Source organism: Gastrolobium bilobum, unplaced genomic scaffold, assembly GCF_033153095.1.
Source record: "Gastrolobium bilobum isolate Gb01-03AN ecotype WA unplaced genomic scaffold, APGP_CSIRO_Gbil_v1 utg16848, whole genome shotgun sequence".
In the NCBI taxonomy this organism is placed as follows: Eukaryota; Viridiplantae; Streptophyta; class Magnoliopsida; order Fabales; family Fabaceae; genus Gastrolobium; species Gastrolobium bilobum.
Window position 1 is genome coordinate 502,734 of NW_026899058.1, and position 16,845 is coordinate 519,578.

The following is a 16,845-nucleotide window of genomic DNA, read 5'->3' on the forward strand; positions in this document are numbered from 1 at the left end:
AAGAGAAAGACAATAGTTGATGATATATATATATATATATATATATATATATATATATAATTAACTTACATCGGTATAAGAATAATAAATCTTACACTTAATCTTGACCGTTGATTTTCGTTAATTAAATGGTTAAGATTAATTGTGTTATTTTCATTAATTAATTATTAATCCTTAATAAATTACAACCATCATATTTACAGAAATTAACGATTAAGATTGAGCGTAAAATTTATTATTCTTCATTAATGTAAGAATATATATATATATATATATATATATATATATATATATATATATGGGCTTATCATTTCTCAAGCTGCTTGAGATAATTTTATCTCCGGCTACTAAATCATAACCGTACAAAAATGAATCTGCGGTGATAAAGGAAGAGAGAGAAAAAGGGAATCATAACCATTCAAAGGTGAATCAATTAATATAAGAAAATAAATAAATAAAACGACGTAATTTTGGGGTAGCCGGAGATAAACTTATCTTAAGCTGCTTGAGAAATAATTTTCGTGTATATATATATATATATATATATATATATATATATATAACTTTAATGTGTTTTTTTATGGTTAATGTCACTTTTCTTGCTGGCTTGCATGGAAGTTGTAACGACCGGCCACTTGCAAGAATCAATGACTGTCCCCACACACTCACACGAGACTTTTCAGTGTGCTTTGTCCTCACTCGCACACTTCCCGGAAAAACTTTCCAGGAGGTCACCCATCCCAGAATTACTCCAAGTCAAGCACGCTTAACTGTGGAGTTCTTCCGATTCGGGCTACTGAAAAATAGATGCATCTTGTTAATATAGGTATTACCAATTAATTCTTATAAGTCATTCCTAACTGTACCGTCCCATACCAGCACAGTCTCTGAAATCCCTCTCTTTTGGGTGTTGATTCGATTCATTCATGAACCCCCAAGCTGCAAGATTTGGCATGAGCCGCTCATTGTCCGTGCCCTTTCGTACCAGCGATCACTCCCTGCCCTTGCCAGCTCTTGGGATGTTACATGCCCACCAGCTTCCGCCTGGTTCGTTCTCGAACCACATCGTACTGGAAGAGAGGCCCTGCTCTGATACCACTTGTAACGCCCGGCCACTTGCAAGAATCAATGACTGTCCCCACACACTAACACGAGACTTTTCATTTTCAATGTGCTTTGTCATGAACCCCCAAGCTGCAAGATTTGGCATGAGCCGCTCATTGTCCGTGCCATTTTGCACCGGCGATCACTCCCTGCCCTTGCCAGCTCTTGGGATGTTACATGCCCACCAGCTTCCGCCTGGTTCGTCCTCGAACCACATCGTACTAGAAGAGAGGCCCTGCTCTGATACCACTTGTAACGCCTGACAACTTGCAAGAATCAATGACTGTCCCCACACACTAACACGAGACTTTTCAATGTGCTTTGTCCTCACTCGCACACTTCCCGGGAAAACTTCCCAAGAGGTCACCCATCCCACAATTGCTCCAAGTCAAGCACGCTTAACTGTGGAGTTCTTCCGATTCGGGCTACCGAAAAGTAGATGCATCTTGTTAGTATAGGTAGTACCAATTAATTCTTATAAGTCATTCCTAAATGTACCGTCCCATACCAGCACAGTCTCTGGGATCCCTCTCTTTCGGGTGTTGATTCGATCCATTCATGAACCCCCGAGCTGCAAGATTTGGCATGAGCCGCTCATTGTCCGTGCCCTTTCGTACCAGCGATCACTCCCTGCCCTTGCCAGCTGTTGGGATGTTACAGAAGTGGAGGAATGAAAGGAGTCATGACAATCCAAATCAGGTTCGTGATTATCAATACAAGATTCAGTCAGTGATAGCCAAGGTGAGAGATATACAAGATGCTTTTCATAAGGTTAATTTAGCTCAAAATAACCTGTCTCATTCGGATACTTTGATTTGTTGGAAAGCTCCTGAAAGCAATTGGGTAAAGATTAATACAGATGGAGCGGTTAAGGATAATCAAATATTAGCAGCTTGTGGTGGTGGTGTTATTAGAAATGATGTTGGTCAATGGTTAAAAGGATTTGCTTATAGAATTGGTAGTTTTGATGTTCTTACTGCATAATTCTGGGGTAGTGTAAATGGTTTGCAACTAGCTTGAGAAGATGGATGGAGAAATGTTATTGTAGAAAATGACTCTAAATCAGCTATTGCTCTGCTCACTAGTGATGGTGATGCAGTTCGCGAGAATCATCTGATTTCTCGATTACGGACACAGATTCAAAAGGATTGGAGAGTTCATCTGGTTCATACTTTTAGAGAAAGAAACTGTTGTAAGGATTGGCTGACAAATTTTTCTTTTATGAATGTTAATTATGATGATTTTTGTGTTTTTAATTCCCTTGAAATTAGTATGCTATTTGATGCAAATTTAGCTTCTATTTGTATATTTCAGTTATTTAATTTGTGTTGTGGTGTGTTTTATCCAGCTTACAAAAAAAAAAAAAAATCTAGAATTTCTCCTAGTGCTATATATGAAAAAAGTTACAGCAAATATATTTACACTAAATCTTATAATAAAATAAAAACTTCAGAATACGATCCCGATAAAAATAAATCTTAGTGCAAATTTTCTGATATATTAAAGCCATAAATCTACGACATCCGTTACAAAAAGTCGTTTAGGGCGTGCAAGTAAAAGTGAAATAAGAAACGTCAAACTGTGGGTATTGGTTAAGATTAGGTAAACCTCTCGAACGTTTTTCAGATTTTTGTCCTTGTCTCTATCTTCTCTTTTTATGGATATTATCTAGAATAGTTGAGTTGTACTCAAAAACAGTCCAGAAGAGATAACCATTTGATGAGAGACATTATCACATCACTAAGAAAATGTCAAAGTAACATAACACCGATACTAGAAGCTGTCCTAACCCATTACACTATATAATATATGCCAATAACTTTTTTCATTTATAAGAAAAGTGCACTTCCATTATTTTATAGCCGTCATTCTATATCATTAACATCCTTCTCCCCTGTGCCATATTCACCCAGATTCATAATTCAACATCTATGGCAGATGCAAAAGCAAGGTACTTTTTTTCATTCTATTCCCACATGTTAGAGATCCCTTTCACTTTCAGTGTATGTATGTATGTATGTATGTATGTATGTATGTATATATGGTAACATTTGCTGGATTTGTTTGTGGTTTCAGGTATGCTGTTGTTACAGGTGCAAATAAAGGGATAGGATTGGAGACTGTTAAAGGGTTGGCCTTAAATGGAGTTAAGGTTGTGCTCACAGCCAGAGATCAGAAGAGGGGTCAACAAGCTGTTCAGAAATTGAAAGAGTGTGGTTTCTATAACCATGTGGTTTTTCACCCGCTTGATGTGACTGACCCTGCTAGTGTTGCATCCTTAGTTGAGTTTGTAAAGACCCAGTTTGGGAGACTTGATATCTTGGTTAGTTGACTTTGCTGATAATACTGAATTTTGCATCCTTAATCACTCAATTCTCTGTCTGTTTGCCTAATAATTCCTTCTATGGCTGAACAATGTATTTATACTTAGCTTGGAGTGGTTTTCTTGATTCTGCATGCTGATAATATTTTGATAAGCCACATTAAAATCTTTAGAACTGCAACAATTGAGTTGCATCTGCAGTGTTGCTTTTTGTTTTGGTGACTCATTTTAGAATGTCTGGCTCAGTTGACTTGTGGTTGTGCACTTAAATTGTTTTTCTAAGTATCATAAACCCATTTATTAAGCTTGGAAACACCCAAAACTACTTGTTGACTGGAGTTCTCAATTAGTCCCACATAATAATTAGCTGGATTTTTTGTTTCTCTCTGAATTTACATGAATGAATCATTTAAAGAACTCACAAATTCATGTGCAGGTTAACAATGCAGGAATCAGTGGGTTCAATGTAGATAACATGGTAAGTGGGCATGTTTTCTCTGCTCTATGTGGGAGTATTGGTCTATATACATAAAACCTCTAAAAATGTTTTGGGTTTCTTACACATGAATGCAGATAGAATCAACAATTAACTGGAAGGAACTGACTCAAACTTGTGAGATGGCTGAAAAATGCTTAACAACAAACTATTATGGTGCTAAGGAAACAACTAAGGCGCTTCTTCCCCTTCTTCAGTTATCCAATTCACCTATGATTGTTAATGTTTCCTCCCAAGCAGGGCTGTTAAAGGTATAGGAATCACAGTTTTATTTTTATTTTTCTTTGAATTCTTTTGAAATGTGAATTTACATTACTTCAACAACATTGAATTTTTTTTTGTTATGGTGGTGTTTCAGCACATATCAAACAAATGGGCTAAGGGGGTGCTTGATGATACTGAAAATCTTACAGAAGAGCTATTAGACAAGGTACTGAAGGAGTATATGAAAGACTTGAAAGAAGGTTCACTAGAAAACAAGGGTTGGCCAACCTTCCTTTCAGCCTATATGGTCTCAAAAGCAGCTATGAATTCTTACACAAGGCTTTTGGCCTATAAGCACCCTAACTTCTGTGTTAATTGTGTCTGCCCTGGTTTTGTCAGAACAGACATTAACAAAAACACAGGCATCTTATCTGTTGAAAATGGTGCTGCTAGTGTTGTGAGATTAGCACTTCTTCCCTATGGTTCCCCTTCTGGCCACTTCTTTGCTAGGCAAGAAGTGTCAAGCTTTTGAATGATTTTTAATGTATTACAATCCTGCATATCACAAGGGGAAAAAAATGATAGGGAGTGTGTCTTGGATGAGATTGTTACCATTTGTACTTTATTGTCTCATAATGAAATGTGGGGAATACATCTAAGTTGGCTCTTTTTATCTTCTCACACTTTTGGTTCTTCAAATGTTCAGTTCCAATTTGCAAATTTTTTTTGAACTATCATGTTCTAAGTCATGAACCATTCCATTCCATTATTAAAAAAATTATTAACATCTATTCAATGCATTGTTAGGTCTTCTCATCTTGCTCAGGATTAGAGTGCTTTCTGCCTTCAAAATTAGAATACTTAAGTTACCAATAATTTCCAGTTTTCCACAGCACATGTAAATACTGCTAAATCGTGGAATGGTAGCTGATAGTAAAGCAGCAATGATGGAACAAAATAAGTGACATGACACATACACAAATAATTCTCAATTGCAAGGCTTAGTCCTTTGATTTTTATTTTTAATATTTACTTTATATACAAGCATGATATTAACGTGGATCTACCATGTGATGTGCCTATTTGGTTAAGTTGTTTCTCAACGCCACATGGTCAAAATGAAGACTATATATCCTTCCTTTGGCAAATTCATTTTCTCTGTAATGCCAAGTTGGCTGACGTCTAATAATCCAAACTACAAGTGTGTTCAATGGGCATGCTTTTGAATCTACTGGAACAAATAATTTATAGGGGAAAATAATTTTTATCATACATACTTAATAGTTGATACAAGACAGTCCCTTGTTTATTAGAGGAGGTTAAATTTACAAGTATTTCTTTTATCGTTATATTAAAATCAAATCAACAGTAATGAAATGACTTAATAATACCAAACTGATTAATTTTTTTAACTGTTTTGATCCTAGATGAGTCAGACAACTGGTAAAATCTTTAATGTGTAAAAAATTCAAATCTAATTATTCAAAGTTAAGTGGATGGGGTTAAAATATGAAAGATAAGCAGTTACTTGTTTATTAAAAATAGAAAGAAACACGTAAGGAGATAAGATTTGCATAACAAGATAACAATCTGTTAATATTTTCTCAGTGTAGGATAGATTTTATAACACAACAGTATATTGTTACTAACGTTATAATTAAGGGTTGAAAATTCCTATATAATTAAACAAGCTTGTGTATGCTTCATTTCCAACTTGGAATTTCTCTTCAACCCAAATCAAGATGTTAGGAACAACTTTACAATCCCTCTTTCTTGTTCTGCTTTTTTTCATTTGTGCTCCTTTAGCATCATATACAAATGCTTACCCTCTATCAACCCAGGGTAGATGGATCATAGATGATTCCACCGGGGAACGTGCCAAAATGATATGTGGCAACTGGGCTGGTCACCTTAATCCAATGATCCCTGAGGGTCTTGATAGAAGACCTTTGAAGGAACTTGTTGGTGAGCTTGTTAAACACAAGTTCAACTGTGTTCGTCTCACATATGCAATTTACATGTGGACACGCCATGGCAATCACATTGTGATTGATACCTTTGCCAATTTGGATGCTCCTGAGGTGGTGGATGGCATAGCCAAGAACAATCCTTCTGTGTTGAATATGACACATATTCAGGCCTTTGAAGCAGTTGTTAATGAACTTGGAGCACAAAACGTGAAAGTATTGTTGGATAACCATGTCAGTGAGCCAAAGTGGTGCTGTAATGATGATGATGAAAATGGATTCTTTCATGACAGACACTTTGATCCTCAGGAATGGGTTCAGGGACTTACTTTGGCAGCCAAGCACTTTGCTAATAATCATGCTGTAAGTATTAATTATATTGCTTATAGCCTTTTTTCTTTCTGTGTTTCATTCTTTTCAATTGTAAATTGCATATAACATAAACTTTTCTGTGATTTCTTTTTATTGACTAATAGGTCGTGGCAATGAGCTTGAGGAATGAATTGCATGGTCCACGCCAAAATCAGAATGATTGGTACAGGTACATGAGCCAAGGAGCACTAGCCATTCACAAGGCAAACCCAAAGGTTCTTGTGCTTATCTCAGGTTTGAACTATGACACTGAGTTACAGTTTTTAAGGACTAAACCATTGAAGATAGACTTGGGTAAAAAAATGGTGTATGAGACACATTTGTACTCATGGTCTGGACTTGGGACACTAAAATTGAAAGAGATATGGACTAAGCAACCATTGAACAGGATATGTGCCAATAGCATTAGAGGATTAGACCACAGAGCTGGGTTCCTTACCACAGGTGAGAATGCAGCTCCTTTAATCTTTACAGAGTTTGGGTTTGACCAGTCAGGTTCTACAGAGGAAGACAACAGGTTCTTGACATGCCTTCAGACTTATCTTGTTGGGAGAGATTTGGATTGGGGTTTGTGGGCATTTCAAGGTAGCTATTATGTTAGAGAAGACAAAGTTCAACTTCAAGAGTCATTTGGTGTAATGGATGTCAATTGGAAAAATCTGAGATATCCAAACTTCACTAACAAGTTCCAACTTTTGCAAAGGAAGAATCAAGGTAAGAGTTTTCAGTTACCAATTCCATTTAGTATTTTGCAGGATTGTGGAGAAAAGCTCATGTTAATATCCATTTTGCATTTTAACCTTTGCTTTTTTTTTTTTTTTATGCAGATCCTACTTCCAAAGTCCCCAATGCATATATCTTGTACCATCCACTAACTGGTCAATGTGCCCAACTGAATAAAAAGAATGAACTTGAAGTTGGTGGCTGTGAGAACCAAAACAGATGGATTTATAGTGGAGATGGGTCTCAAATCCTTTTGGATGGCACTAAGAAGTGCTTAACTGCAGCTGATGAAGGGCTTCCAGTAACTGTTTCTGATGATTGCCAAAGCAAGAACAGTTCATGGAAATCTGTATCACTTTCTAAACTTCATTTAGCTACTGTGGATCAATATGGGAAACAACTTTGCTTGCAGAAGGATTCCAACTCATCCAACGTTGTGACTTCAAAATGTATTTGCGTTAAAGATGATTCTCTTTGTCTGGATGATCCCCAAAGCCAGTGGTTCCAGCTCGTTGCCACCAATGTATAGTTTGTTGCAATGTTATTAAAACCGGTCATTCATCACGTCGAGCTATCACCGGTTGAATAACATAATTCAGTGATCATATGTAAATTTATAATTTATATTAAAAAAATTATAAATATATTCAAATTGTTAAAGGGATAGGATCCGTTTACAAACTGGCAAATTACCCTAAATGCGACCGGTCGTACACTGCATGATTTCCGGTCGTACTTAGTGTAGTTTGTAAATATAACCTGCCCTATTGTTAAAAATAATAATATAAATTCTAAATATTTTAATATAAGAAATAATAAATTATATATCATTCTCCAATAAAGAAACAAACAAACACATAATGCTTGTGATAACGATGTTTCAGGTTCACTAAACAATATTTCTAACTATAAATCAAATCAAAATTAACTATATAATGCATAACTGAGATAATATACGTATTGTAGATACATAGATTATGTATCTACAATAAGCAACATATCACTCAAATATGTTGATTATGATTTTTTTTTTTGAAAAAAAAAATTTTGGTAATTTTTTTCTTAAAAAAGACTGGGCCAGGTCACTGGTTTTTACCAAAACCGGTTGGATTGCACCGGGTCCAATGCATAGTCGATCCACTGTTATACCTGAACCAATTATATGACTGATTCATCAATTCTTGGGTCGTCTCAGTCTAGTCCGGGTTTATCAACAATGGTTTGTTGGGAAAATTATTGCAAAATAACTACTATAAGAAGATATTATATGTTTAAGAAATTATTTCATCTACAACAACAATTTCATAAAAAAAAAAATTTATCTTTTTAAAAAATATAACTTTATGACATTTTAGATTTTAATCGTTTCCAATAAATTCTAACTATTGATTGACTAAAATCAACAGTTAGAATTTAAAATGACATACAATTATATTTTTTTAAAAGAGAAACATTTTTTCATTTCATAAAAGTCCAAGTATATAATAAGAGGAAGTTAAAACATATAGTACGAAAACATATAAATGAAAGAAGAAAAAAAATCTGAGCCAGTGTTTGATATTATATCCTTAAGATAATTTGTCCTTTTTACAGTGCTCAAAATTGGTGGACAAATTATCTCTCACAATAAAACAGATTACCATCATTTTTATGCCGATACTTTAGATAGAGTAATCTTATTAAACTCAACCTTGCTATGTTCTTACAGTTTACAGTAGTTGCCGATAAGACCGTCACGCCGGTTAAAAATAAGGAAGTTATCTTAACAGAAGGAATTTTAATTACTATGGACATGTTCGGTGTGACGTATAAGGCTTGATCGTATAAGTTTATACTATACGTTACGACATTTTCAGTTATTTGGTGTGACCATCGTATAGTATAAGCTTATACATCAGGATCCCTTAATACATCAAAATGATGTATAACTTAATCCGGCCTAAGAGAGAGATAAGGCCTGATAAGAGGTTGGTGTATTAACGTCGTTTATCAGGTAATTCTCAAAAATTAATATATTTTAATATTAATATATTAAAATAAAATTAATTTTTCAATATATTAATTTTAAAATATTGAATATTTTTATTTTTATAAAAATTAATTTATGTTTTGAACACACTGATCAATAAATTTTTATAAAAATTAATATCATATGATATTTTTTGAAGATTTATATAAATTCTTTATGAGAAGAAATTTTTATTGAAAATATTTATTTTTATCTTATATAGTATTATACAGTAATTATTAAATACTAGATGATATTATCTTATATAATTTATTATTTTATACAATATATTATTTTATACAATACCGTGTCAAACGCTGGATAGTATTAAAATTTAATCAGACCTTATACTGTCAAGTCTTATACTATCAAGTCTTATTCTATATTATGCATCAAACATGCCCTATATATTATTGTTGACGATAAGACCCTCACATGTTGTTTAATGGGCTCTTTGACCATAGCGCCACCTAAACTACGGCGTTTATGGTGTCAGACATAAACAAACGCGGGTTATATTCACGCCGCTTTTGAGAAAGACATGCGTTAATAATGCACCTACCGTGTCTCTATGAAATCATGTTGTTTGATTGATGATCTCTGAAACAATAGCTCGCGCTATAAATTTAAAAAATTTAGTAAAATATTTTTGGATCTTTAACACAAATATTACGAGGTTTAATTTAATTTCTTTAAAAAAAAAAGTCAACTCGTAATCACTCTAAAATTAAAAATAAATTCATGTTATTTTTTTTAGGGATTAATATTAGTTTTCTTTAAATTTGAGATAATTATGATTTCGACTAATTAAGTCTATTTTGAATTTAAGAGAGAACACAAGTAATTTTTTTTTTTAAGAGATTAAAATGGACCATATAATTTTTGTTGAGGAACCAAAAAATAGTTTATTCTAAATAATTTTACAATATTAGTAATTTGTAAAATAAAAATTTGAACTAAAGTATTTATAAAATAAAAAAAATTACAATGTATTTGAAACAAAAAATAACAAAACAAATAAATGAATCAAGTATTTATAAAACAAATAAAGTCAAAAGTAAGTGTTGATGTTTTATATTATAGTATGCTTTCCTTAATGTTTTATATGAAATTTCTAATTTCCAATTAATTTTAGTTAATGTGATTGTATAACCAAAACCAAGAGTCGTAGTAGTAGCTGTTTGCAGCTATATATTACAAAGCTTGCTTATTTGTTTTTACAAAGCAGATATATATATATTACCAAGCTTGCTTATTTGTTTTTATTGTCTCATTCTTTTATGCTTTCGTATTCTCATTGTAGCAAGCTGCAAATTAGACTTCACCGCGAAGTTGTTTCATTTCACAATGGTGTTTAGAATATCATTACGTATTTGCATAAGTCAAAACTAATTCGAACTTTTACAGGGAAGACCCATGAATAGAACACTTACTTGCCCCGGTCACAAAATGAAAGCCCAAACAGTTAGTCAAACGCGGCATGAATACAACCCGCATTTGTTTACCTCTGACACCATAAACGCTATAATTTAGGTGGCGCGTCTTTGCCGGAATAAAATATGATTATTATTAAATTTTAATATTATTTACCGTTTGACATAATATTATATGAGATAATATATTATGCAAGATAATATATTATAAAAGATAATATCATTTAATATTTGATAATGCTCTTTATAATATTAAATAGGATAAAAATAAATATTTTTAACAAAAATACTCTTTAATAACAAAATTTATATAATTCTTTCAAATATGTTATATGATAATAATTTTTATAAAAATTTATTGATCAGTTTGTCCAAAACAATATATTAATTTTTATAAAAAAAATCTCCAATATTTTAAAAATATAATGTATTAAAAGATTAATTATTATTTTAATATATTAATATTGAAATAATATATTTATTTTTGAGAATTGTTTTGATCAGCAATATTAATATAGCAACCTCTTATGAGGCTTAATTTCACATTCTTAGGTCTAATTAAGTTATACATTATATTTTGATGTATTGAGGGGTTCTACTGTATAAGTATATGGAAAAAGTATTTGTCATTTTAAATGACATAAAATTATGTCATTTTAAGAGAGAGATAGACACAAAATAATATTTTTTTATTTAAAATTTAAATTGAAAAAAATCTCTCACTTTTTCCCCCATGATTTCCATTTATTCTGTCTATCTCTCTCCTAAAATGACATAACTTATGTCATTTAAAATGACAAACATCAAACCCTAAGTATATATTATACGATAGTCACACCAAACAATTAAAAATGTCATAACGTATAGTATAAATTTATATTATCAGGTCTTATATATCATACCAAATAGCCCCTAAGTAACTCGAATAACGTGTATTACTGTACTTGTAACATCCCCGTCTCGAGCCGGTTCAATTAACATACATATGATACTAACCAGAAACAGCAGAAGACTTAACTTACGAATATACGAGCTAACTTTTTCTTTTTCTTTAATCATTTTCATATGATATATCGCATTGCATACTTCTTCTAGTTTAATTTTTATTTGACGGAGACGAAAATCGGACAGAGTGACATCTGTAAATCGAACAAACGGGGATTTGCGAATCCCACTCTCTAGGTATCCTGGTAAACAATTTATACAGTGCATGATTTCAGACATACCAAGTATCCATAAAGGACCATATACCCATCTATGCTGCATAGCGAGTTTGACACGTGTCAAAAAAGTTGACACCTAAGATGCCACGCTGCCTAGCATTTTAGGCCATGTGGCAGACTTGGTAGAAGCTGTCTGCCACGTAATCTTGCTGCATTGCGCAGCGACTTATGTGGCCATGAATCTGCTACCATATGTGCACACCTAACTCGCCAGCGAGTTAGGTGATGTGGCATATTGAAAAAAACAAAAATCAAACCATGTAATTTAGGTAAGTTTTTGTGAACAGTGCGGCATTTTGATCGTTGTCCTAGAAGAAAGGATAGAAAGACATCAGAATATTCTTTCTAGTTCAATATAATTGTCACTTTTAAAATTTGAAAATTTATTTTAAGTTATGCATTAATTAGAAAAACTAAAAACGCATTAATTTTTTTTTTAATTTTATTCTTATATGATCATAGGAATTATTATTTCTTTCAAATTATAAATTTGAATCTGTCAACTTGTCCATCTAATTATTATTATTTTGTTCCTTATTCGATTTTATTTAAAAATAAATAAAACTATTTAATTACGTATTTCTTAATTCTTACGCAAAATTTTAATAAGTTTTGAAATGAAAGAAATATATCAAGCAACATACAAGTTCAAGGATACGAAAGCATAAACATGGAAAGAAAAAAAAATGGTTTCTAAAATGTAGTGGATAAAATTAGAGGTGTTCAAAAAATTTAAAAGAAACTATCTCAATTGAAAATTATTTTTTTAAAATGGTTCAAGAATGGAATCACTTTAAATTAAATTGATTTTGAAATTATATAGTTCTCAGTGGTTCATTTATAATCGATGTGGATTTCACCACTATTTATCCTTAAATATTTTCAACATCCTCACTTCAAGTGTGAGTTACAACACAATACTCTTTCTAAGGGAAACTTCTTAGAAGCATCTTCTCTTTAAGTATTGGGGCTATACTAGCTTTTTGTGAATGTCTCTTCTCTTTAATTATGCTATTACGGATGATTTTTTAATGAGATGGAATAACTGTAATGGTGAAGTTGAAGAATACGAAAGGTAAATTCCTATTCTTTGCTGAAAGATTCACCAAGAAAGTTATCATAACAAAAAGATTCAAAGAAAAAAAGTGGGGCGTTTGATTGAGGAGAAATTTTATGAATGATAGGGAAATGTTATAGATAGGAAAATGGTTGGAAAGTGAGATAGGTAGGAAAATGTAAAAAAAATTGTTTGGTTGGAAAAAAATTTACTGGAAAAATTAGGTAACTTTTATGAAATCTATGTTTGGTTTGGGATAAAATAAAGATGGATAAATTGTATGAAATTACAAATTTAACCCCAAAAAACAAGTTTCCCAATAGGTGCGTGCTTCTAAACCTTCTTCTCTATTTACAAAAAATAAAATAAAATAAAAAATAAACCTTCTTCTCTCACTGCCAACTGCTCCTCTTTCCTTTCTTTTCTGCGATTCTCTGTGTTTTTGTTCAGCTCTTTTTTTTTTGTTTTTTATGTTTTTTCTCTTTCGAAATTTTTTTGGTAAGGATTTGGTGCCTGTGCGGATCGAATCTCGCTATTTGCTTTTTTTGTTTGTTTGTGGAGAACACTGAGTTCATGAAGAAAACTGAACCAGGATTAGGAAGAGACAAACATCAATTTCCCCCACCATGCACAGCCACTTCTTCCGGTCACCAAACTGGTCTTCAACGCACCCAACGAAACTAAGCTGAGACTTTTTGTATCTACTCTTCAGTCCATTCGCTGCTGACCGCACAATCAGGATAATATCGGAGGGTATAATGGTCTCAAATGTTGTGGGCCCCACGTGTATTAGCCGTTTTTCTGTAAAAAACCACCGAGCAATCAGGATTCTGAATAGTGCGGAAGCATGGACAAACGACACAAAAACGAGAAAGATAGGCATTGACCTTGCCTGGGTATTCACCCAAATCACTCCCAACCAAACGCATGCATCGAGGAATACCAACTTCATTTGCATGGGTTTATTTCAAATACCACCCAACCAAACACCACCTAACAACTGTTGTGGGGACAAAGTGAAACAACTCTCCATGTCCTTAGGACTATCCAAATGCTTTAGGGGGCGTTTGTTACTGGAGAAATTTTTTTGTATCTGGAATCACGATTACTTAGAATATGGTTGGAACCAAAATTGTTTGGAAATTTTACAAAAAAGATGTTTGGTAGGACAGAATATTACTGAAAATATTGGTTAATTTTTTTAAAGGAATGTTTGGTTGAAAAAAAAATATTGCCGGAAATATGATGAAATTTTACAGAAGTAACCTCGTAATTTTTCTTATCAACTTCTTTTTTCAAACTATTTTTCTGTGTAACTATTGTTCCATTAGAAAATCCGATCAATACTGCGAAGTACGAAACTTCATACTTTTAGCCTGGGGTAACCAAGCAAATCATTCGCTTCGTCCCATTTTGAACCACACAAGCTCCTTCACTTTTACTTGAATGGTTGTAACACCAACATTATAGTAGCAAACCAGTTCTTGCACCAAAGGTGATGCAAAGCAATTTGAGCCGACAAAGAGAAACAAGATGAGAAGAAGAGGGTATCTTATTTGCAATTTCAGACACTGTTATTCAGCACGGTGGAGAGATGGTATCAGATTTTGTGAACCACACAAATCTTAGTCAAAAACCACAATAAAAATCATGCGAACATACCTCAGCCCTTCCGTAGGAACATTCGCTCCAGACCAACAACGAGTGACAAACAAGCTCCAAGGGTAATTTAGACTGAGAAATAGCACGAAAAGAAGCCAAGGAGTGGGAACGAATAATTACCATGTTCTAAATGGGAATTATGATTCAGAATTGGTAGTGTAAAAAGGAAGCCTGGGTATAAACTATACCCTGCAAAATTTTATGTTTTTCCTCTACCAAATGTGGAACTAAATAATTCCCACTTACAATTTCCTGGACATCTAATATATTACTCCATACCAAACAGCCCCTTAAAGGTATGGAAAAACTCCCTCCTTTAACCTAACCTGGCTTTCTTCTTTGCTGAACAGGAACCTATTAGGTGCTTTAAAAATATATTCCTGCTACGAAATTAGAGGAATCCCTTCTTTGAAACTTGTTGGTTCCTCTGGATGTGGCATAACAAAGAGATTCACGAACCTGATTTCAGAAGACTGGAATTTGCTTACAAGCTGAACTGTGGGCGATACTCAGAGGGCTGGAATTTGCTTGGTCTCATAGCATCAAAAAAGTTATAGTTGAGAGTGATTCCTTTCAAGCTATTAATCTGCTTACCGATTCAGGCAATGACGCTCAAAAGCTATCTTTGGTAGTTAGGATTCGAGTTTGGGTTGTTAAGGATTGGAGAATTTAATTTATCCATGTCAAGAGGGAACATAATAGATGTGTAGACTTGCTTGCCAAGGAAGCTCTTGGTAAAGCTTGGGGATGCTATTATTATACATCCCCTCATGAGGTGCTTCAAAAGTTGATTCTGAATGATTGTTAGGAGATTCTTGCAAGGAACAACTAGCTAGTTGCTGATTGAATTCTCTTTTCTTTATTTTTCCAATCTTTATTTTTCTGTTTTGTTTCTGTTGTTGATGTATAAAAATAAAATAAAATAGGAAAGGTAGAATTAAGGGGGGAAAATTCAAGGAATATCAATAGGTGATAAGTGAAAGAATAAGAATTAATCATATATAGTAGAACAACATTACCATTAAAAAGTAATACATGACACTTGTAATCTAAGAAAATCTAGTATACATTACAGTAAAAAGATATATTGTATCACTATATATATATATATATATATATATATATATATATATATATATATATATATATATGAGGCAGGATCATTTGACACCGGTGTCAAATTTGAAGTTTGACACCTCATCTGAGAGCCGTTAGATAAAAAAAGATCAACGACTCTGATTTGCAAGCATGTGACACCATTGATCTTTTTTTATCTAACGACTCTAAGATGAAGTGTCAAACTTCAAATTTGACACCAGTGTCAAAGGATCCTACCTCTATATATATATATATATATATATATATATATATATATATATAATTATATAATTCATTATTGATGCATAATGACTTTTAATCTTACGATAAATTAATTTTTAATTTCACAGTAACTAGATTCATGCATTAGTAAATCCACACATGCATGTAATTTATTTCTAATTATTATAAACAACTTTCAAGATCTAATGTTATTGATGAAAAAAAATGGCTGTTTCACCAATCTATAGTAAAAAACTAGGGGTTTTAGTTTGATATCATTTAGAATATATTTCCAAGTGGAATGGTCAAAGTTCCAACCTCCTAGCTAGCATCACTCGATTCACTTTTTGGCCAACCAAATTATATGGCTCAATCAGGTTGGCCAAGGAGTGTTGTTATGGGTTGCAATTTTAACCACCCCATTTAAAAATATCAATTTGTTTCAGAAACTATCAAAATGATTATTTTTACTCTTTTGATCCTGAAGGGTCAAACACCCGAATAAAACCTTTTATTTGTTATAAATTCAAATATAAGTTGATCAACCATATTGCGGCCATGTGACACAAAGACACAAACTCGTTGGTCAAAGAGTGTCGCAAGCCGTAAGGAAGGTCACGACTTTGACCACCCTATTTGGAAATATGTTCCCAATAATACCAAATCGATAATTTTTTATTGTTTTGACACTAGACGGGTCAAACACTTTGATAAAACCTTTTATCTGTTAGAAATTCAAATCCAAGTTAGCCAATTAGATTGTGCCACACGGTACAATCTTATTGGCCAAGGAGTGTTGCTATGGGTCGTGACTTTGACCAACCGCATTTGGAAATATGTTTCAAATAATACCAAATTGATAATTTATAACTATTGTGACCTTAGATGGGTCAAATACCTCAAATAAAACCTTTTATTTGATTGAATTTCAAAACAAATATTTGAAAGTCAAG

The 16,845-nt window shown here is 33.0% G+C and overlaps 2 protein-coding genes across 2 annotated transcripts; both read left to right on the plus strand.

The window, feature by feature from the left end:
- The first annotated feature begins 2,933 nt into the window (after positions 1-2,933).
- Positions 2,934-4,787, plus strand: LOC133286711 ((+)-neomenthol dehydrogenase-like). The gene is made up of 5 exons (XM_061484168.1): positions 2,934-3,055; positions 3,181-3,427; positions 3,864-3,905; positions 4,001-4,174; positions 4,282-4,787. The coding sequence occupies exons 1-5, from the start codon at positions 3,036-3,038 to the stop codon at positions 4,657-4,659; spliced, it is 861 nt and encodes a 286-aa protein (XP_061340152.1). The 5' UTR covers positions 2,934-3,035; the 3' UTR covers positions 4,660-4,787.
- A 1,082-nt stretch (positions 4,788-5,869) lies between these two features.
- On the plus strand, positions 5,870-7,718 carry LOC133286738 (glycosyl hydrolase 5 family protein-like). Its single transcript, XM_061484188.1, has 3 exons — positions 5,870-6,457; positions 6,571-7,180; positions 7,294-7,718. Exons 1-3 carry the CDS (start codon positions 5,870-5,872, stop codon positions 7,716-7,718), a joined length of 1,623 nt encoding a protein of 540 aa, XP_061340172.1.
- The last annotated feature ends 9,127 nt before the right edge of the window (positions 7,719-16,845 follow it).

Coding starts and splice junctions, on each gene's coding strand:
- LOC133286738 (XM_061484188.1), top strand. CDS start 5,870: ATGTTAGGAACAACTTTACAATCCCTCTTTCTTGTTCTGCTTTTTTTC. Junction 6,458..6,570: donor ACTTTGCTAATAATCATGCT/GTAAGTATTAAT, acceptor ATTGACTAATAG/GTCGTGGCAATGAGCTTGAG. Junction 7,181..7,293: donor TTTGCAAAGGAAGAATCAAG/GTAAGAGTTTTC, acceptor TTTTTTATGCAG/ATCCTACTTCCAAAGTCCCC.
- LOC133286711 (XM_061484168.1), top strand. CDS start 3,036: ATGGCAGATGCAAAAGCAAG. Junction 3,906..4,000: donor GGTTCAATGTAGATAACATG/GTAAGTGGGCAT, acceptor ACATGAATGCAG/ATAGAATCAACAATTAACTG. Junction 4,175..4,281: donor CCCAAGCAGGGCTGTTAAAG/GTATAGGAATCA, acceptor GTGGTGTTTCAG/CACATATCAAACAAATGGGC.